The sequence below is a fragment of the Eschrichtius robustus genome, chromosome 1, assembly GCF_028021215.1.
Source record: "Eschrichtius robustus isolate mEscRob2 chromosome 1, mEscRob2.pri, whole genome shotgun sequence".
Taxonomy (NCBI): domain Eukaryota; kingdom Metazoa; phylum Chordata; class Mammalia; order Artiodactyla; family Eschrichtiidae; genus Eschrichtius; species Eschrichtius robustus.
Genome location: NC_090824.1, coordinates 186,420,826 through 186,444,481, shown reverse-complemented (window position 1 = coordinate 186,444,481; position 23,656 = coordinate 186,420,826). Strand labels below are relative to the sequence as shown.

The 23,656-nt window shown below is 37.3% G+C and overlaps 1 protein-coding gene across 1 annotated transcript in view; it reads left to right on the top strand.

The window, feature by feature from the left end:
• NEBL (nebulette) overlaps window positions 1-23,656 on the top strand; it is a 340,699-nt gene that overhangs the window by 160,648 nt on the left and 156,395 nt on the right. Inside the window, exon 4 of the mRNA XM_068538594.1 lies at window positions 18,594-18,701. Within this exon, the coding sequence (XP_068394695.1) occupies window positions 18,594-18,701 (108 nt within the window). The remainder of the gene's footprint in view (window positions 1-18,593; window positions 18,702-23,656) is intronic.

The window sequence follows — 23,656 nt, the reverse complement described above, 5'->3', positions numbered from 1 at the left end:
ATGTCTGATACCTTGTAGCTCTTTAATAAATCATAGCTGCTATAACATAGCAGGGAGGCAACTAGCCAGCATTTCTCAAAACTGACACCTGTAATCAGTGTGCAGCTCTCACTCTTAACTAAGAAGCATAAGTAGCCACAATTCTTCACTTCATTCTTTAGCACTGCTCATGTATTTATTTCTCATAGTCTCTTCCCTGTGGAAGACCTGAATTAGGACTACGTTTCTAGTTGTAGTATAGGTATGTTAATAACCTGTAAACATTTCTGGGAAATGTATGTTTTAAATAAAATTCCATATTAAGGATTGAATCTTAAAAATTTTCTTTTGATTAAAAAGCCTTACTGAGATCCATGGTTTTTTCTGGGTGGCGAAAACTATCTATCGTGGAAGCTATTCTCAGTGTCATTTGTGTGCATATTAAGTGTATAATGTATTTAGATTTTTTTCTTCTTCTGCCTTCTTTTTTCCTTTGTTTTTGCTGTTATAGTTTTTATTTTCCTTCCCCCCCGAGTTTTGTAGAAGTGGAAGAAGCATGTTTTCTTACAGAAAAACAGTCGATGTTGCCTGATGGATAATGCCATTGCAGGTGTGGGAGGGTTGTTAGGGTCAATTTTAACGACATTATCAATCTGTTAGGAAGCAGGCGTATGTAAGAAAAGCTTGGGGGTGGGGGGATCATCTGTCACTTTCATCAGCTGTGACTCTGAGATTAAGAACAGGTTACTTTCACTTTCACGACTGTTTTGTGTTAGTTCAGCTCTGTTTACATTTGCTTGATTCTTGATTTTATCCTTATCTCTTTACTGTAGTTTGAATGTAGCTTTCTTTGCTGAATGACTGATTTGCTAATTAGCTTTATCCTCACTGGAAATTACCCATTTTCTAATACTTTATAATTCAGAATACGCACACAGGAATGTTCCCCGTTGTAACTTCTTATCCATCCTCTCCTTAATTTAAAGTTGCATGATATGTTCTGGTTCAAAATAATTTGAATAATATTCTACTCTGTGTGTGAATTAGGCCGTTTATATTTAAAAAACATAATCATGTAATGGGATGAGACTGGCTCTCTCTAAAGGATTAATAGTTAAGAGAACACGTGTCCAGAAATCAAAATTCATAAATTGTCTGAATTATTATATGTTATTTAAAAAGTAACATGGCAACATAAATCATCGAGTCAGGCTCTATGAGTCAATTACTCTTCAGGACTAAATCAGGTATTAGAATATTAATTGTTTTTTGCTTCTTTAGTACCTGAATAGTTAATTGGATGGTACTTTAGTTTCCTGGAAAAGTTAATCATCATCACCAAATACTTAATGTTCTCCCCAGAGTAATGTATAACTCATAGGCAGAATTTGGTGGATTAGTTACATTTTTCTATTGTGAGATTCTCGGTGAAATATGCATTATATGTGTATATTTTAGGCACCAATTTTCTTCATCAGCATAGATATGATTTTTTGGTTTGAATCAATAGTTCCATCAGTACAGGCATACGTCGTTTTATTGTGCTTTGCTTTACTGCACTTTGCAGATACTGCGTTTTTTACAGATTGAAGGTTTGTGGCGACCCCATGTCAAGCAAGTGTGTTGGCACCATTTTTCTGACAGCATTTGCTCACTTCATGTCTCTGTGTCACGTTTTGGTAACTCTCACAATATTTCAAACATTTTCATTATTGTGTTTGTTATGATGATCTGTGATTAGTGATCTTTGATGTTACTATTAAGACTCACTGAAGGCTCAGATGATGGTTAGCATTTTTTAGCAATAAATTATTTTTTAATTAAAATATGTACATTGTTTTTTTAGACGTAATGCTATTGCATATTTAATAGACTACAGTGAAGTGTAAACATACATTTTATACGCACTGGGAAACCAAAAAATTCATGGGACTTGCTTTACTGCGATACTTGCTTTATAGCAGTGATCTGGAACAGAAACCACAGTATCTCCAAGGTATGCCTGTACCAGAGTTTTAGCAATGACCTTGTTCCCCCTGGCCTGATTCTTACTAATAGAAAATTTAAACAAGTGTTTCCTTCAAAAGAAAGACCTGAAAACACATTTTGGATGAAAAGTATGGGCTGTGATAAACTTTACTTCGGGTGATAATTTTTGTCCCTTTTATGGCACCACAGATTCCATTACAGATAATGAACTAGCTAAAATTTTAGTTTTTAAAATTAGTTTTTTTTTTTTTTAAACTTTGGGTTTATTTATTTAATTAATTAATTAATTTATGGCTGTGTTGGGTCTTTGTTTCTGTGCGAGGGCTTTCTCTAGTTGTGGCGAGTGGGGGCCACTCTTCATCGCGGTGCGCGGGCCTCTCATTATCGCGGCCTCTCTTGTTGCGGAGCACAGGCTCCAGACGCGCAGGCTCAGTAGTTGTGGCTCACGGGCCCAGTTGCTCCGCGGCATGTGGGATCTTCCCAGACCAGGGCTCGAACCCGTGTCCCCTGCATTGGCAGGCAGATTCTCAACCACTGCGCCACCAGGGAAGCCCTAAAATTAGTTTTTAAAAATATTCAATTGCTTCCACTTTCCTCTTTAACTATTTACAGGACATTGTTTATATCTTATATGTGTTCAGTTTGATTTTTTCATTTTGGCATTTTTTTTCATTGTCCAATGAATTGAAAGATGATATCTGGGGAGATGCCAGAGAGAGACTTCTGCCTCCTATTAGCTCTGTCACCTCAAACTCCCGCCCTTCATCGATAAAAATGAGCACTAAATTGTGTACCTGCTAGGATTTATCTGAAGATAATACAGGTGAAGCATATTTTAATTTCTTTTTCTTTTATTTATTCATATTCTCTTTTGATCTTAAAAAGACTGAAGGAGCTTCCAGGTACAGGTGGCACAGTGCCTGGCCCATGCAGTAGGAAGCGTTCTCTAGGTGTTTAGGTACTGTTAAGTTAACACATGCTTACGGGAGTTGAGTGCTCAGCCCTCCTTACACGTTAGCTGCCAGCCTTCCCACCCTGGCTCTGCTCGCATGATATATAAACCACTCGGTGCAGTGCCTGGGATGTAATAGAGAGTTAATAGATGGCAGGCATTATTATCTTCATCTTATTTAATTCTCACAAACGTACTGTCAGTGCTGTACTACAGTTATGCTTATTTTGTACACAGGGAAACTGAGGCTCAGAGAGATTAAGTAACCTGCTTAAGGTCACACAGCTATTAAGAGGTGGAGCCGGGGCCCAAGATGAGTTTGTCAAAATCCTAAACCTGAGCCGTTAACGTCTAAGCTACACTTTAGTGTCTTAGGAGTGATTTTTAATTTTCTTAGCTTATTGAGAAATTAATTAAGATATGCTTTTTATTATGTATTCAGAGTACTTGCTTAGAATAAAATGTAGATTTCAATGTTTTTAAAGTAAAGGAACTCCGAAACTGATGAAGTTGGATTGTGAATATACCTAGAATACTGACAAATCTGTAAATATTCAGTAAGTACCTCTGCAAATACAGTGGAAGGCTGATTGAAGGCTTAGAAATCTATGAAAATTATTTTTACTGCCTTTTAATTATGTTTAAAAAGGTAATTAAAATTTTAATTTTACTTAATTAACCATAAATTTACAAATTATGAGATTAATTTACAAAAAACAAGTTCGCTTTTGAGCTCATTTGACTTAACATGTGTTAAAATTAACTTCACCTTAAAAAAAATCCCTTAATCAGTTTTTCCTTTGTAGTTGTTTAATTCCCATCTAGCATTGTAAGATTAACCAATTTTCTGCATTTTAGACATTAAAGATACAAAACTTGATAGTAATCAATCATGAAATAGTTATTAAGCTTTTAATACATGCTTAGCACCAAGCAAAATGCAATGAGATAGAAGGAAGCATATGGTACACATTCTCCAGTACTTTGAAATCTACTGAACTATATATACAAGATGGTACATAATTGAGTGCTGAATTTTGCAGATCAAACTAAGAATTCTGCATGTAGTTTAAAAATCACACAACCCTCACAACTCCCGTGGAAGAAAAGTAAAGTATCCGTCATGTCATGAAAGATCATAAAATTGGTCACTGATTTTATTGTATCAGATGGAGACTTTAAAATGTGTGACATAAAGAGCAGAATAACATGAATCAGTAATAAACATGCCTGTAGATTTTAGGCTTCCGTTAAGCATAATCAGACAAGGTAAGCTGCTTTAAGGCTAAATAATGTTCTCTTTTTGCTTCCTCTTCTGCCGCTGGATTATTCTTAGCCCTCTGGTCTATTGTGATTCGCCAAGAATTCTCTCGTACGGCTACTATTGCTCGTTAATCCATGTTTGGAATCCCTTTCATCCTCTTCTTTTTTTTTTTTTTTTTTTTGGGGGGATTTTTTTTTTTAATTCAGACAGAAAGACACAAAAATTATACTCATCCTCATCAGTTCACTCAGTCCCATGTAATTAATTTTTTTTTTCATCTTGATCTTTTGTTAGCACTTTTATGAGTTCATCAGTTTTTCATTAGAGTTCTGAAAATGCTTATTCATTCAGTTCAGCAGTACAGTCAGTTACCAGAAACCTGTACTTGTCAGAGTCTTTTCCATGAATTTCTTGAAGATGAAAGCCTTTTATAGGAACATATTTGCAAAAGCATCAGAGTACACCCAGAACTGTCTGTAAATGACAAAAGACTTAAAAATGACCACTGTTAAAGATTTGATGAAAGTTCATAATAATGCAGTTGACAAGAAAATTAGTTATTTCTGAGATATACATTTTAAAGTAATAACTAGGATTATTACTTATAACATTAAACCAGAACATATAAGATTTTTAGAAATTTCATGTAATGTCTGAAACATTTATATTAACATATTTCCATACATATTTCCATACAAATACAAATATAAGATTTTTAGAAATTTCATATAATGTCTGAAACATTTATATTAACATATTTCCATACATATTTCCATACAAATACAAATATAAGATTTTTAGAAATTTCATGTAATGTCTGAAACATTTATATTAACATATTTCCATACAAATAACCCAATGAAAGTTTAGTATTAGTTGCTTTGTTTGTTTGTTGTTTTATACTGCAGGTTCTTATTAGGCATCAATTTTATACACATCAGTGTATACATGTCAATCCCAATCGCCCAATTCAGCACACCACCATCCCCACCCCACCGCAGTTTTCCCCCCTTGGTGTCCATATGTCCATTCTCTACATCTGTGTCTCAACTTCTGCCCTGCAAACCGGCTCATCTGTACCATTTTTCTAGGTTCCACATACATGCATTAATATACGATATTTGTTTTTCTCTTTCTGACTTACTTCACTCTGTATGACAGTCTCTAGATCCATCCACTTCTCAACAAATGACTCAATTTCGTTCCTTCTTATGGCTGAGTAATATTCCATTGTATATATGTACCATATCTTCTTCATCCATTCGTCTGTCGGTGGGCATTTAGGTTGCTTCCATGACCTGGCTATTGTAAATAGTGCTGCAGTGAACATTCGGGAGCATGTGTCTTTTTGAATTACGGTTTTCTCTGGGTATATGCCCAGTAGTGGGATTGCTGGGTCATATGGTAATTTTAGTTTTAGTTTTTTAAGGAACCTCCATATTGTTCTCCATAGTGGCTGTATCAATTTACATTCCCACCAACAGTGCAAGAGGGTTCCCTTTTCTCCACACCCTCTCCAGCATTTGTTGTTTGTTGATTTTCTGATGATGCCCATTCTAACAGGAGTGAGGTGATACCTCATTGTAGTTTTGATTTGCATTTCTCTAATGATTAGTGATGTTGAGCATCTTTTCATGTGCTTCATGGCCGTCTGTATGTCTTCTTTGGAGAAATGTCTATTTAGGTCTTCTGCCCATTTTTGGATTGGGGTGTTTGTTTCTTTAATATTGAGCTGAATGAGCTGTTTATATATTTTGGAGATTAATCCTTTGTCCGTTAATTCATTTGCAAATATTTTCTCCCATTCTGAGGGTTGTCTTTTCGTCTTGTTTATGGTTTCCTTTGCTGTGCAAAAGCTTTGAAGTTTCATTAGGTCCCATTTGTTTATTTTTGTTTTTATTTCCATTACTCTAGGAGGTGGATCAAAAAAGATCTTGCTGTGATTTATGTCAAAGAGTGTTCTTCCTATGTTTTCCTCTAAGAGTTTTATAGTGTCCAGTCTTATATTTAGGTCTCTAATCCATCTTGAGTTTATTTTTGTGTATGGTGTTAGGGAGTATTCTAATTTCATTCTTTTACATGTAGCTGTCCAGTTTTCCCAGCACCACTTATTGAAGAGACTGTCTTTTCTCCATTGTATATCTTTGCCTCCTTTGTCATAGATTAGTTGACCATAGGTGCGTGGGTTAATCTCTGGGCTTTCTATCTTGTTCCATTGATCTATGTTTCTGTTTTTGTGCCAGTACCATATTGTCTTGATTACTGTAGCTTTGTAGTATAGTCTGAAGTCAGGGAGTCTGATTCCTCCAGCTCCATTTTTTTGCCTTAAGACTGCTTTGGCTATTCGGGGTCTTTTGTGTCTCCATACAAATTTTAAGATAATTTGTTCTAGCTCCGTAAAAAATGCCATTGGTAATTTGATAGGGATTGCATTGAATCTGTAGATTGCTTTGGGTAGTATACTCATTTTCACAATGTTGATTCTTCCAATCCAAGAACATGGTATATCTCTCTATCTGTTGGTATCATCTTTAATTTCTTTCATCAGTGTCTTATAGTTTTCTGCATACAGGTCTTTTGTCTCCCTAGGTAGGTTTATTCCAAGGTATTTTATTCTTTTTGTTGCAATGGTAAATGGGAGTGTCTCCATAATTTCTCTTTCAGATTTTTCATCATTAGTGTATAGGAATGCAAGAGATTTCTGTGCATTAATTTTGTATCCTGCAACTTTACCATATTCATTAATTAGCTCTAGCAGTTTTCTGGTGGCAGTTTTAGGATTCTCTATGTATAGTATCGTGTCATCTGCAAACAGTGACAGTTTTACTTCTTCTTTTCCAATTTGTATTCCTTTTATTTCTTTTTCTTCTCTGATTGCCGTGGCTAGGACTTCCAGAACTATGTTGAATAATAGTGGTGAGAGTGGACATCCTTGTCTCGTTCCTGATCTTAGAGGAAATGCTTTCCGTTTTTCACCATTGAGAATGATGTTTGCTGTGGGTTTGTCATATATGGCCTTTATTATGTTGAGGTAGGTTCCCTCTATGCCCACTTTCTGGAGAGTTTTTATCATAAATGGGTGTTGAATTTTGTCGAAAGCTTTTTCTGCATCTATTGAGATGATCATATGGTTTTTATTCTTCAATTTGTTAATATGGTGTATCACATTGATTGATTTGCGTATATTGAAGAATCCTTGCATCCCTGGGATAAATCCCACTTGATCGTGGTGTATGATCCTTTTAATGTGTTGTTGGATTCTGTTTGCTAGTATTTTGTTGAGGATTTTTGCATCTATATTCATCAGTGATATTGGTCTGTAATTTTCTTTTTTTGTAGTGTCTTTGTCTGGTTTTGGTATCAGGGTGATGGTGGCCTCATAGAATGAGTTTGGGAGTGTTCCTTCCTCTGCAATTTTTTGGAAGAGTTTGAGAAGGATAGGTGTTAGCTCTTCTCTAAATGTTTGATAGAATTCACCTGTGAAGCCATCTGGTCCTGGACTTTTGTTTGTTGGAAGATTTTTAATCACAGTTTCAATTTCATTACTTGTGATTGGTCTGTTCATATTTTCTGTTTCTTCCTGGTTCAGTCTTGGAAGGTTATACCTTTCTAAAAATTTGTCCATTTCTTCCAGGTTGTCCATTTTATTGGCATAAAGTTGCTTGTAGTAGTCTCTTAGGATGCTTTGTATTTCTGCAGTGTCTGTTGTAACTTCTCCTTTTTCATTTCTGATTTTATTGATTTGAGTCCTCTCCCTCTTTTTCTTGATGAGTCTGGCTAATGGCTTATCAATTTTGTTTATCTTCTCAAAGAACCAACTTTTAGTTTTATTGATCTTTGCTATTGTTTTCTTTGTTTCTATTTCATTTATTTCTGCTCTGATCTTTATGATTTCTTTCCTTCTGCTAACTTTGGGTTTTGTTTGTTCTTCTTTCTCTAGTTTCTTTAGGTGTAAGGTTAGATTGTTTACTTGAGATTTTTCTTGTTTCTTTAGGTAGGCTTGTATAGCTATAAACTTCCCTCTTAGAACTGCTTTCGCTGCATCCCATAGGTTTTGGGTCGTCGTGTTTTCATTGTCATTTGTCTCTAGGTATTTTTTGATTTCCTCTTTGATTTCTTCAGTGATCTCTTGGTTATTTAGTAACGTATTGTTTAGCCTCCATGTGTTTGTCTTTTTTATGTTTTTTTCCCTGTAATTCATTTCTAATCTCATAGCGTTGTGGTCAGAAAAGATGCTTGATATGATTTCAATTTTCTTAAATTTACTGAGGCTTGATTTGTGACCCAAGATGTGATCTATCCTGGAGAATGTTCCGTGTGCACTTGAGAAGAATGTGTAATCTGCTGTTTTTGGATGGAATGTCCTATATATATCAATTAAATCTATCTGGTCTATTGTGTCATTTAAAGCTTCTGTTTCCTTATTTATTTTCATTTTGGATGATCTGTCCATTGGTGTAAGTGAGGTGTTAAAGTCCCCCACTACGATTGTGTTACTGTCGATTTCCTCTTTTATAGCTGTTAGCAGTTGCCTTATGTATTGAGGTGCTCCTATGTTGGGTCCATATATATTTATAATTGTTATATCTTCTTCTTGGATTGATCCCTTGATCATTATGTAGTGTCCTTCCTTGTCTCTTGTAACATTCTTTATTTTAAAGTCTATTTTATCTGATATGAGTATAGCTACTCCAGCTTTCTTTTGATTTCCATTTGCATGGAATATCTTTTTCCATCCCCTCACTTTCAGTCTGTATGTGTCCCTAGGTCTAAAGTGGGTCTCTTGTAGACAGCATATATATGGGTCTTGTTTTTGTATCCATTCAGCCAGTCTATGTCTTTTGGTTGGGGCATTTAATCCATTCACGTTTAAGGTAATTATCGATATGTATGTTCCTATGATCATTTTCTTAATTGTTTTGGGTTTGTTTTTGTAGGTCCTTTTCTTCTCTTGTGTTTCCCACTTAGAGAAGTTCCTTTAGCATTTGTTGTAGAGCTGGTTTGGTGGTGCTGAATTCTCTTAGCTTTTGCACGTCTGTAAAGCTTTTGATTTCTCCATCAAATCTAAATGAGATCCTTGCCGGGTAGAGTAATCTTGGTTGTAGGTTCTTCCCTTTCATCACTTTAAGTATATCATGCCACTCCCTTCTGGCTTGCAGAGTTTCTGCTGAGAAATCAGCTGTTAACCTTATGGGAGTTCCCTTGTATGTTATTTGTCGTTTTTCCCTTGCTGCTTTCAATAATTTTTCTTTGTCTTTAATTTTTGCCACTTTGATTACTATGTGTCTCAGCGTGTTTCTCCTTGGGTTTATCCTGTATGGGACTCTGCGCTTCCTGGACTTGGGTGGCTATTTCCTTTCCCATGTTAGGGAAGTTTTCGACTATAATCTCTTCAAATATTTTCTCTGGTCCTTTCTCTCTCTCTTCACCTTCTGGGACCCCTATAATGCGAATGTTGTTGCGTTTAATGTTGTCCCAGAGGTCTCTTAGGCTGTCTTCATTTCTTTTCATTCTTTTTTCTTTAGTCTGTTCCGCAGCAGTGAATTCCACCATTCTGTCTTCCAGGTCACTTATCCGTTCTTCTGCCTCAGTTATTCTGCTATTGATTCCTTCTAGTGTAGTTTTCATTTTAGTTATTGTATTGTTCATCTCTGTTTGTTTGTTCTTTAATTCTTCTAGGTCTTTGTTAATCATTTCTTGCATCTTCTCAATCTTTGCCTCCATTCTTATTCCGAGGTCCTGGATCATCTTCACTATCATTATTCTGAATTCTTTTTCTGGAAAGTTGCCTATCTCCACTTCATTTAGTTGTTTTTCTGGGGTTTTTTCTTGTTCCTTCATCTGGTACATAGCCCTCTGCCTTTTCATCTTGTCTATCTTTCTGTAACTGTGGTTTTTGGTCCACAGGCTGCAGGATTGTAGTTTTTCTTGCTTCTGCTGTCTGCCCTCTGGTGGTTGAGGCTATCTAAGAGGCTTGATGGGAGGCTCTGGTGGTGGGTAGAGCTGACTTTTGCTGTGGCGGTCAGAGCTCAGTAAAACTTTAATCCACTTGACTGTTGATGGGTGGGGCTGGGTTCCCTCCCTGTTGGTTGTTTTGCCTGAGGCAACCCAACACTGGAGCCTACCTGGGCTCTTTGGTGGGGTTAATGGCAGACTCTGGGAGCGCTCACGCCAAGGAGCACTTCCCAGAACCTCCGCTGCCAGAGTCCTTGTCCCCACAGTGAAACAGAGCCACCCCCCGCCTCTGCAGGAGACCCCCCAACACCAGCAGGTAGGTCTGGTTCAGTCTCCCCCAGGGTCACTGCTCCTTCCCCTGGGTCCCGATGCGCACACTACTTTGTGTGTGCCCTCCAAGAGTGGGGTCTCTGTTTCCCCCAGTCCTGTCGAAGTCCTGCCATCAATTCCCACTAGGCTTCAAAGTCTGATTCTCTAGGAATTCCTCCTCCCGTTGCCGGACCCCCAGGTTGGGAAGCCTGACGTGGGGCTCAGAACCTTCACTCCAGTGGGTGGACTTCTGTGGTATAAGTGTTCGCCAGTCTGTGAGTCACCCACCCAGCAGTTATGGGATTAGATTTTACTCTGATTGCGCCCCTCCTACCATCTCACTGTGGCTTCTCCTCTGTCCTTGGACGTGGGGTATCCTCCTTGGTGAAGTCCAGGGTCTTCCTGTCAATGATTGTCCAGCAGACAGTTGTGATTCTGGTGCTCTCGCAAGAGAGAGTGAGAGCATGTCCTTCTACTCCGCCATCTTGGTTAATCCCGTCTCCATCCTCTTCTTGATTTCTCCTTTCTTGCCTTTTTGCCTCATTTCATTATTTGCCAACATAGTGAAACAGCTTCATTAGGATGAAGCCACTTAGAGGGACTAATTTAACTTTCTGCCTATGATGGCCACTGACTAAGTCACTTGCCACTTAATGGAAAACCCAAGTTTTGTCTTTCAGCTGACTGAAAATATCCACTGAATTCCTGGCCTTGAGATTCTTTTCCTATTCACTTGCTCATGATTTTTCTTTAACCTCTGGTACCTCAGCTTCCCCATCTGGGGTTTTAAAACTCTGTCCCTGCTTTCCTTTTTTTTTAAAAAAAAATATTTATTTATTTATTTGGTTGCACCAGGTCTTAGTTGTGGCATGTGGGATCTTTTAGTTCTTTTAGTTGTAGCATGTAGGATCTAGTTCCCTGACCAGGGATCAAACCCGGGCCCCCTACATTGGGAGTGCAGAGCCTTAGCCCCTGGACCACCAGGGAAGTCGCTGTCCCTGCTTTCTTTCTTTCTTTTTTTTTTTTTTTAAGCTTGAACTATGAACATTTATTTCTCACAATTTTGGAGGATGGGAAGTCCAAGATCAAGGCGCTTGCAGATTCAGTGTCTGATGAGGACCAACTTCCTGGTTCATAGACTGCTGTCTTCTCACTGTTACTTTCACTTCTCCCATGCTCTTTCCTAGCTGTATGTGAGATGCATGTGTAGTAAGCAGGGCTCTCATTTCGATATGTCCTTGCTTTCTTTGAAAACGTTTTATTGTAAAATGTTTGATCAAGGCAAGAGAATATATGGAGCATACATGTAAGTTTTACAGCTTGATGATAAAAGGATCGCATGTGGATCTACCTTCCAACTGAAGAACTTGAACATCACCATGAACAGTGAAGCTTCCCCCGCATCCTTCTCTGAGCAGATCTCCTCACAACTCTCCTGGATGTTATGCTGATCAAGTCCCTTTCCCCCCATTTATTTACCACCATATGTATGTACTCCTTGCTTTTTTTCTCCTTCAGCAAAATGTTTCTGAGATTCAGCCATATGGATCCATGTAGCTGTAGTTCATTTATTTTTTACTCCTGGATAATATTATATTTTATGAATATACAATAATTTCTTCATCTCCTGTGGTTGCTTAAGTTGTTTGCAATTTTTTGGATAATACAAATGTTATTATGAACATGTTGGCCTATGTCCCCAGACGCTCATGGGCAAGGGTTCCTTTAGAGAGAAGCATACTTGGGTGTGGAGCTGCTGAGCTGTAGGACGTGCCCATCTTTAATCTCTTTTAATCTCCTTTTCATTTATCATTCAACAATTTACCAGTCTCTGGTTCACTTGGCTTTTTAAAATCAGAAATGGCTTTCTGCCTAAGAATGGCCTTTCTCATTAGTCGTTTTCATTTTCTTCATTTATGTACATTGTTATAGTATTAACAATTATGGTACTTGTAGCATTGGGGGAGAGAACTTATATTTCAGAATTAGCAAGTAATTCAATTGGCAGTTCCGTTCACTATTTTGATTTTTAAGTTTTCCTTTTCAGTCATTGTGAGCCTTTTTCTTAAGCTTGGCCAGAACCACCCTTGGTTTTCAGGCTGTTTCTCTGTCTGAACTTGTGAGTGTTACTTGCTGATGACTCCAAACACAAAATATCACTGAGCATGCACACATTAACAGAAATCATACTTAAGCAATAAAGGTCATTTTTGAAATTTAATAAGAAGCAGGAAACTAATATTTGCTAATGACCTAGTAAGGGCATGTTGCTGCTTGATGTTCCCATGTTATTTATGTTAACCCTCCAAACATTGTGTAGCATATTGCTTTTTTTTTCTTTTTCCATTTTATAACAGAGGATCAGGAGTGTTAGAGAAATTGAACAAATTAAGATCACAGAACAGAATTAGGGTTTAAATTCAGGTCTTTTGATTCTTGATTTAGGGTTCTAATCTATAATACAGGAAGATAAATATGTGTGTGTATGTGTGTGTACACATGCATTTACATGTGTATGTAGCATATCAATATTAGGTAGCATTCAGTATTTGAAATATATTAAGTTACTTCTGAAGAAAAATACAAATTGCCCATTGTGTATATTTCTTGCATTTGAGTTTAAGAATGCATTTTCAAAATGCCTTGATTTAGTTTTGAAGAGATAAGCCTACAGGAAACTGAGACTGCATTACCTTCCAGGTACAGCATGTCCTCTTTCTGAACTCACAGTTGTGTCTTGATTCTCTGCTCCCTCCTTCTGTGTCCTTTCTGCCTTTTTCTGACAGGAGATGCAGATCACCTGGCTGGGTCTCCTGAGGAGGCCAGGGTCTCAGGCTGGGCCCAAGAACTCTCTGTCTTCTGTGGTCCTGGGATGTTCTCTAATAGTGGACAACTGCAGGGGGGAGGACCAAAATTGCCTGCCCTCTTACTGGTCTCCTGCTTCTGTTTTACTCACTCCAGTGGGTTAATACAGTGGCCAGAAAGAGCCTGTTAAACCAGAAGTCCAGTGTGTTGCTGCTCTGCTTATAGCCCTCACCTCCTTCTGGTCTTACTTCAAGGTCACTTTGTCACTGAGGCCTTCCCTGATCACCCTATCTAAAAGGGCAGCATTCCTGACCCTTCTCATCTCACTTCTTGCTTTATTTTTCTCTTAACCCCCACTGACATACCATTTATTCAACTTATATAAGTTTCACAACTTTTCTTTCTCTCCCGCTGTAATGTAAACTCCATGAGGCAGGGATCATTGACTGTTTTCTTTGCTGCATTGTTCCCACCTCTGGAACAGTACTTTGCTCATAGTAGGTGCTCAATAAGTATTTGTTGAATGAGCAAAGAATTAAATAGGTGAATATTTGAGGAGATTCCAAAGAATGACATTCCTAGAACAATTTGCCATTGTTATTTGTAGAATCATCATAAAATACTTTTTAACAGGATAGAGGACAAGAGACCAGAGGTGATAATTTTATAGCCAATGCTGAAGCATAGGGAAGAAAAGGCATTTTTAGTGGGGACAGAGCAGGAGTTTCTAAGAGCAGCTTATATGAGGCTCAGTGAATACTTGTTGAGTTAATGTTAATATATAAGAGCACTGCGACGGACTGAATGTTTGTATCCTCCCAAAGTTCATATGCTTAAACCTAATCCCCAATGTGATGATATTAGGAGGTGGGGCCTTTGGGAGGTAATTTGGTCATGAGGGTGGAGCCCTCATAAATGGGATTCGTGCCCTAATAGAAGAGACCCCAGAGAGCTCCCTCATCCCTTACTCCATGCGAGGTTACAGTGAGAAGATGGCCATCTGTGAACCAGGAAGCAGGCTCTCACCAGACACCGGATCTGCTTGCACCTTGATCTTGGATTTTTCAGACTCTAGAACTGTGAGAAATAAATTTTTGTTGTTTATAAGCCACCCGGTCAATGGCTTTTTAAATTTTATTTATTTATTTATTTATGGCTGTGTTGGGTCTTCGTTTCTGTGCGAGGGCTTTCTCTAGTCGCGGCAAGCGGGGGCCACTCTTCATCGCGGTGCGTGGGCCTCTCACTATCGCGGCCTCTCTTGTTGCGGAGCACAGGCTGCAGACGCGCAGGCTCAGTAGTTGTGGCTCACGGGCCTAGTCGCTCTGTGGCATGTGGGATCTTCCCAGACCAGGGCTCGAACCCGTGTCCCCTGCGTTGGCAGGCAGATTCTCAACCACTGCGCCACCAGGGAAGCCCTCAATGGCTTTTTTGTTATATCCACCCAAATGGACTAAGATAAGCTCTATGGCTAGCAATTTCTTTCGAAATCTGATCTAGATCTGTGTTTCTTAGCTTAATCTCCCAGCTCTTCCCCCTTCTTCAGCCAAATGGAGCCATTTTCAGTCCCTGAATATGAGGTTCCTCTCTTACCTCTGGGTCTGGGCCACACTTCTGTTGTCTTGTTTCTACTCCCCTTCTTTCTCTCTCCCCTGCTCCCTCCCATCTTCCCTTTCTTAATCATTTTTCAATCAACTCACATGGGCCAGGTGCTATGCTACGTTCTTTGATTGCAAAGCACAAGACTTTGCCCTTGTCCCTGAGTTCCACGTGTTCTAGAGTAGGAGACTGACTCCACTGTAATTGCAGTTCAAGGTGATAACTGCTCTAATAGGTAGGTGTAAGCTGTGAGGCTCGGGACGGGGGCGGGGGGAGGCCAGTCCAGCTCACAGAGCAGCACCACTGGCGCTGAGCTTTAATGAATAAATGCATTATGCTTCCCGTGAGCTGAGGTTAGGAAACACTGTGTCAGGTACAAGGAACCCCGAGTAGCCGGTCGAGAGTACTCTTCACACAGTTCTTACAGATTTGCACAGCCTGCGGTGCGCCTTTTGGTGGAGACAGATTGTTGCCCAGCACCTGCACAGATGGGGGTCAGGATTCATCTCCACCTGTGTGGTCACCGGATGACACATGCAAGATGTTTTGTAGGGGTCTGATCATTCACACAAATCCAACAAAAAATAAGTATCTATTCTAGAATAACTTTAGTAGAATTAGTAAATGTAAACTAATAGCTGATTCTTAATATGATATATTTTGCTTTGTTAACCATGATCTGTCTGATTGTTATAGGACTGTTCTTTTTGATGTCCTGTGACAGACACTGGGTAACCCTTTCAAGGCAAGCAAAACCAGTACTATGATGATAATGCTGGGCATTTGCACAATACCTTATACCTTCTAAAGTTCTTCCCTGTGATTTATTTCATTTAGTCCCTACAGCCTTATTAGTTAAGAATTTATCAGAATCTCTAGTTAGAAATGAGGAAACTTTGGCTCAGAGAAGCTAGGAGACCTGTGAGGTGACTGGTAAGTGACAGGGATGGGATGTGAAATCTAGGCTCTTGTCCGCTAAAGCAGTGCTTTTTCCCTGATACAATCCCCTATTTTTATAAACTCATAAATCTTGTGTCACAAATAGAAAGAACCAGAGTGTAGAAGTAAACGAGGAGAAATTCACATGTTAATAATTCTGGGAACCTCGCTGTACATGTGTATACGTTGTAGGCATGTTAGGGGTGGTGTATTAATCAGAATTCTTTTGGTTATTGAAAGGAGAGATATTAGCTCACTTAACTGGTAAGCCTGGTGGTTCTGGCTTTAGGAAGAGTTAGATCCAGGTGCTCGAATGATATTGTCAGGAGTCTCTCATGATCTCTTGCTTTGCTTGCCTCTGTGTTGGCTTCATCATCATTGGGTAGTGGCCAAATTATGGCCAGCAGCTTCAGTTTTACAGCTTGCTAAACTAGCCAGACCATGGAGAAAGAGCACCCCTTTCCCAAGAGTTCCTACCGAAGTCCTAGATCTGGGGCTCTTGGACACACACCAGATTCTGTGTGTGGGCCGATTCCTGGGCCTAGGGTGCAGTGCTCTCACTGGCTGGATGGGGTCATGTTGTGAGGGCAGAGGAGACACATGAGACTGAAGAGAGGAATCCTCTTACCTCCCTCTGACCTTTGAGCTCTTTTTATTTTTATATCCACTTATCTCTCAGAATCAGACTATGCATACCTGGCAAACCATCAGATATAACATTTAAAATTAGACCTAAGTAGAGAGATAGGATGTAAGTGGCTGGGAGTACGGAAAAGAGAGGGACTGACTAAGGGCTCCAAGGCTCCCTGTGTGCAGTAAAGATTTACTGGGTGGATTGGTGCTTGAATTGATGCTAAGAGTATATGAGGCTTGGTTGTGGATCACCCCATTAAAAAAGGATTAAACATCTTCTAGAACTCTTCAAACCAGTTATGGAAGTAATTGTATACTCTTCAAAACTAGTCACTTCATGTGGCAAGCCCAAATCAGATGCTTCTTATGTGTCTTGTGAATGTGGAAAGGACACTTAAATGGTAATTAACTCAAAAGTTATGATTCCGAAATTTACTGGTTTTTCTTTTCAGTTCTTTCTTTGGAAATTGCCCTTAAAAAAAAACCCCAGGCTAATCACAAAAAGAATATGTGATTGTGTCTTCTCTGAAATTGGTGTTAAGGATATTAGAACTTGGCTTATAGATTTTTCTTCTTATTTCTTCATTCCTGTTGCTATTATAACCTTGCCATCTTTCTTACTTTTATTATTTTACTGCTCTGCACCTTAGTGCTTACTTCAAGCAAAGCTAAATGTCTTCCCTGCTTAGTTAGGCATAAAACACTGAGAATGTACTGGTGTGTATCTTCACACATGCTGGGAGATTGAGAGTTAGAAGGCTAATCTCATTCAGCATTTTCCGTAGAAGAAAAATAATGTGGTTTATTTGACCTTTTACTTATGGAAATAAAGTAAGGGTTTTAGTACTTTTATACATTTAAACGAAACGTGGAGGGAAAATTAGATATTCTTAGGCTAAAAGTGATGAGAGTAGCTGTTTCTTTTTATTTATTGTCATCTGAGTTTTTTTTTTTTTAAGATCTTCAGGTAAAAGGAAATCTTCCAGTAGCCTCAAGGACAGTAATGCCTGAGAGAATCAAGTATTTAAATACAAACACAACTCAACAAAAACAGTCATTCCATGCTCAGTTAAGGAGACTTTTCAAATTTATATAGAAAGTAGCATTTACAGAATCATTTTTATTAGCTACCCTAAATGTTAGTTATTAATTTAAGTTTTAATTTGAAGCTGATAATTATGAATGTGAAAATGGGGATTATATGAGTTATCAAAAATATGTTTCCATATGTCTTGATATCTAGGCTTTTAAAGAAATAAGAACAGTCCAAGTGATGTAACCATCTCAGTCATTAACAAGCAGGATATTTAACTGGTGTGACAGTTATTGTCATTAAGCTAATAATAGGAGGTGGGGCCCTAGTAAGATTAAGCACTAGCTATTCCAATCCCCTGAGGAAACCGTAAAATTCAGCCTCACTGGGTTGTAATTAGAAAAGAAATTTGTTTAAATACCGAAAAAAACTTAGGTACCTCACACAGTATGCCAAGGGCATGCGCTTGAAGCCTTTTAATCTCTAGGTGTGGCCTGTTTTATAAATATTTTCGTAAGCATTTACCTAGTCAACATTTGGCAGTACAACATTGTATAATCATATCCATATGCTTTGCCTTATGAAATAGAATGAAAACTTTGTTAGGACAGGGCTGCTGTTGATAATGTTGTATGTCTCCCTCCTCCATAGTGCTGTCCAGGCTCAAAATGATGCCTTGTCACTGACAAGACAAGCCATGGGAGCAGATTTAACTTTCTTTTTCCACATTTTTGTCAGTTTTAGTATAACTATTAATGATGATAATAATAACTATTATGGAGTAATTGCTTGCTTCTTGTGGGCTAGGTATGTGAATTAAGACATTTGATCTTATCTTTCAACCTACTAAGTAGCATTATTTAAATACTATTACTGTTGTTATTATCACCATTTTACAAATGAGACCACCGAGGCACAGAGTGGTTGAGTAACTTGCCTAAGGTCACACAGTGGTTGCTGGAACACACACCAAGCAGTCTAGCTATGCACTGTGCCACCTGATAATAGAGCTGTTCCTGGAGACTCTGCTTCCAGTTTTAGCAGCTTATATGGCCCCCGTCTATCCTGAGTGGGATTTGTGATTCTTTTGCTTACTTTTCTTTTTCTTCCTTTCTTTCTTTCACTTCTATTTCTGTTAGGTCAAGTACAAAAGAGATTTTGAAGAAAGCAAAGGAAGGGGCTTCAGCATTGTTACAGACACTCCTGAACTACAGAGGCTGAAGAGGACTCAGGAACAAATCAGTAACGTAGGTGACCTTTTGTTCAGTGATGTAATACCCTAACTTGTATTTATGGTGAGAAAGTGAAATTGGGCAACTTGGAAGTGTTCTTATTGCTATGGGATGCAAGCAGTACTCGGTGTCCTCAGAAAATATGCCAAGTTCACCTTTTAAACTCCTTCCCTTTGATTTCGTCACGGTTATCAAGAGCCTAACACTTTAATAGCAGTGACTACAGGCATACCTCATTTTATCATGCTTTGCTTTATTACACTTCACAGATAATGTGTTTTTTACAAATAGAAGGTTTGTGGCAACCCTGTGTTGTCAGATTATGGTTAGCATTTTTTAGCAATAACGTATTTTTAAATTAAGGTAGGTACATTTTTTTAGACATAATGTTATCGCACACTTAATAGACGACAGTATAGTATAAACATAACTTTTATATGCACTGGGAAACCAAAAAATTCATGGGACTTGCTTTATTGTGATATTTGCTTTATTGAGCTGTTCTGGAACTGAACATGGAATATCTCTGAGGTATGCCTGTATATTTCTGAATATACTCTTAATTTGTTTATTAAACTGATTTATCTAGTAAATTGATTTATTTAGTAAATCAATTTAATTAAATAAATTGTGTATTTAGAAATAATAATATTGCCATTAAAAGACATTATTGTAATTTACCATCTTATTTCTTTTTGAATGATTCTCAGCTTTTGAATTTTTCCAAAATAGGACTTGTATAGGTAAATATTAAAGCCATCAGTTAATTTTTTGCACTGGAATAATATACAATGTATACATATAAGGTTAGCTATCTGGAGAAATCTCATATTTGCTAATTGTGTATATTTAAGATTTCATATTTTAAATTAGATATTTGTTGAAATGGCATATTACATCTAATTTTTGAAATAAACATTTACCTATGAAGTTGCTTTGGATTTGAAAGCTGCGTCTTGTTCAGTAATAGCGTTTTCTTGAAAAAGAAAATTGAGACTAGCAGAAATTCAAAACATTAGGGACCAAAATTGTTAACCGAGTACTTATTAAAAGTGGTAATTATGTTTCTTCTAAAGTATTATATGAAGTGCGTCAAAATGAATTTTTTTCCAGAAAAAAATTAACTCAGTGTTAGGTATTCAAGAGGAAATATGAATGAAAGTCAACAACTGTGGACGTGATATAAAAGTATGAGCAAATATGCAAGAGGCCTACCATTTTTCACGAGAAGTCTGTTTTGTGTGTCACTTGTACAATCACCAAAATTTGTGTGTCGAGATGTTTTAAGTTATGTAGCATTAATTTCTAGGAAATTTTTAATTAGCAGATTGTTTTAAACTCACTGGTATTTGGCCATCATCATAATATACATATATGTAGTAACAATTTGCAGATAGAATCATAGGCTATAATCTGAGAAAGAATTTTATGTGTCAAAAGTTCAAAAACAGAATTATTCAGTATTTTAAAAATTTATTTAGGGAGTGAGAGGAGGCAGAGCAGACACTTTGTTTTGCCATATTCCCTAAGGTTTATCCATTGTTTGCTCTTTAAATGGACATTTTATTTCAGTAAGGACTTTTTTGTTTGAAGAGAAAGGGTTGAATTTTAAGGATTCATGGCTTTTGTCCCTTAGTTTTTCTACCCCATCCTAACAACCCCACCAATCATTAATACTGAAGATTGTGTCCATCGTCTTTCTTCCCCTTCATTCTTTCCTTAAATCAAAACCCTATTTTTGTTTTTTAAAATACAAATTAGAGATAAGTCCCACTGGCAGTTACATTCAGTAATGTTTCTTTTTTTGGATTACTTTTGGAGAACCTTTTTAAAAAAATAAAAATAATGCTGCATAAAACAAAGTTACATCATAAATCTTCAACTATCACAAATTTATTTCAAAAAGAACTAAACGTTTCTACTTAAGACATCTACATGACAGCTAACGTAAGGATTGCAGTTGATTCAAAGGTAAGCCTTTTAATTTATATTCAAATTAAGTCATTATTCATATTTAATAAGAGAAGAACTGATCATTTCACCAACCTTTATCATTAGCAGGAATATACATTTTATTCAATACCAGAGGCTGTTTGCAGATCCATTCTTAATTATGCAAAAACCCATTATAACCCAGGTACGTATAAATCTATATTTATCATATACAAAGCAGTATGTGCAAAATACTATTTAGATTAAGCCTGTAATATAGACAGTGCTGATTTTTAGAAGTATTTAAATTAGATAACATCTTTTAAAAAAAAATTTGTGCAACTTTCTTGATGTTAGCAACCATAGCATTCTTATTGAGTAGTTCTTTTAGCTGTGATGAGGCATATTACTATTTGGATAGCAGTAAGAAAATATAGATTTCATAATATTACTGTTAGGGATTCATTCTTAACAGTTTTACTGAGAAATAATTGACATACATCACTGTATAAGTTTAAGGTGTGCAGCGTGATGGTTTGATTTACATATTTTGTGAAATGGTTACCACAGTAGGTTAAGCTAACATCCATCTTCTCATATAGATACAATAAAAAGAAAAAAAACTCTTTTTGTGATGAGAATTCTTAGGATCTACTCTCTTAACAAGTTTCCTATATATCATAGAGCAGTTGTACGTATAATCATCATGTTGTATGTTACATTCCTAATACTTATTTATCTTATAACTGGAAGTTTGTACCTTTTGACCACCTTCCTCCAGTTCTCCCTCTCTCCACCCTTCTGGTAACCACAAAACTGATCTTTTTTCCTATGAGTATGGTGTGTGTTTTTTTTGTTTCTTTGTTTTTTAGATTACGCAAATAAGTGAGATCATACAGTATTTGTCAATAAGTCTCTCTGACTTATTTCACTTAGCATAATGCCTTCAAGGTCCATCAATATTGTTGAAGTGGTAGGATTTTCTTGTTTTTTATGGTTGAATAATATTCCATTGTGTGTGTGTGTGTGTGTGTATACACATACATACATATATCTCAAAACTTCTTTATCCACTTATCCATTGATGGATACTTAGGTTGTTTCCATGTCTTCACTATTGTGAATAATGCTGCAATGAGCATGGGAGTGCGGGTATCTTTTTGAGATAGTATTTTTGTTTCCTTTGGATGTATTCCCAGAAGTGGAATTGTTGGATAATATGGTAGTTCTATTTTTAATTTTTTGAGGAACCTCTATACTGTTTTTCATAGTGGCTGCACCAGTTTACGATCCTACCAACAGTGCACAAGGAGTTAGGGATTTACTCTTGAAGAAAAGAAGCTGTTAAATATTCTGAGGTCTAGTGAGTTTATTATTCATTTGTAAGGCTACAACTTCATGAAATTTCCTGTGACCTCACAGGTTTTCCATATTACTCAAGGATCTTTTTTCTATAAGAAACTTGGGTTAATCTGAAAAGTGGTACTCTGGCTAGTCTAGTTTTCCACATTGCTTTCAGATAAACCCAAACACTGAAATATATTGGCCAGATCCAGACAGATATTTTCAACAGTGGCCTAGATTGTGTCTGTTTTGGGAGGAAGAAGGTCAGACTGAAGAGACACCAGCGTCTTCCTGCTGGAGATGCTGGGATGGAGTGGGCTTATCCTGGAAATCACAAGGGATGTGAGATTTGAGCTCCAGGTTTAATATGGGTTGATGTAGGTGGGTTAACTAAGTCAGGGTCTTTGCGATCTTTATTTTTCCATTTGCTTCATTTTTTTTACTTGTTTTTAGTTTATCTTTGAATATTGTCTGGATCCTTCTAAGCTGCCTTTAATACCTTTCGGACTAAGGAAAATATAAAGACATAAAACAGTGGATTTAATGACAACTCCTAGGTGTTTTGGGTAATATGTTACGGATGAATGGGCATTTTTGATTGCTTGTGTCTGTGTCAGTGTTATGAAAATTTTCCAGACACTCTCATATTCATTTGTCAAAGATTTGAAATCATTTGGAAATGCCTACTCAGTCTGCATATGTTACTGAGGTGTGGGATGAAATACAGCTGTAAATTTGAAATTGTGTGTAATGAAAAGGGTGAGAGCAGGTTTAGCCTTAACTTCTTTCTTTTGGAGTCTATAATGCCAACATATTGAACCTGGAGATTTATTAAATGCTGCAATTTAAAATTCTTCTGCTATATTACTCTCTTAGTATAGCTGCAGAAAGAATAAGAAAAGAGGCAGGATTTCACACAGTTTACAGAATGGTTGGAAAGAAAAAGAACTGGTTCCCAAAATAAAGAAAAAAATTTTCCATGAAATTCCAGAAGATGTCTGATTGCTTACCCCACCTCCCTAGGTCATACATTCTAGGTCATAAATTCAGAAATGGCAGAAATGTCCTAGTACACCCTCATTACTTAGTGATATTTTAGGAAAATGTTCTTAAAGGACAACATACAAATGTGAATTGAGGAATTCCTGTGCATTTGAACATTAAAAAAAGCCTTTTCTCCGTTGTCCTTGTAGCTCTAGCTTGTGTGGGTAATTGTAAAGGCTGTTTCTAATTCATGTGGTTACCACCTTCAAGTTTATAATCAGTACATTCAGGGAATCTGCAGCAGGATAGCAAGGCAGAATCACCACCAGACATCTAAGGGACTCAGTCCAGCCTGAAGAAGATTATTGATGTGTTTCATTCTGCCTGTTTACACACTAATATAAGCTGTATTTTCAATTAGCTGAGACAGTCTGTGGATAAATTGTGAAATAAAATGATGAAGTTCAACCCTGAGAGAATTTGACAATCTTTGTGCTGTAGATAAAATCTAGATGTTTATTTTCTAATTTATTTCAGGTAGTGGAGAAATATTGTATGAAGGGGAAGGAAAAAAAAAACAACCCAGATGACAAAATCTTGTATTTTACAGAGTGACTGAAATGGTAAGTTTACCATTACGTGATTCGTTAAGATTTGTGCCTTGACTCACAGGAAATACTTGTGCGTATGTATATGTATGCATGCATATG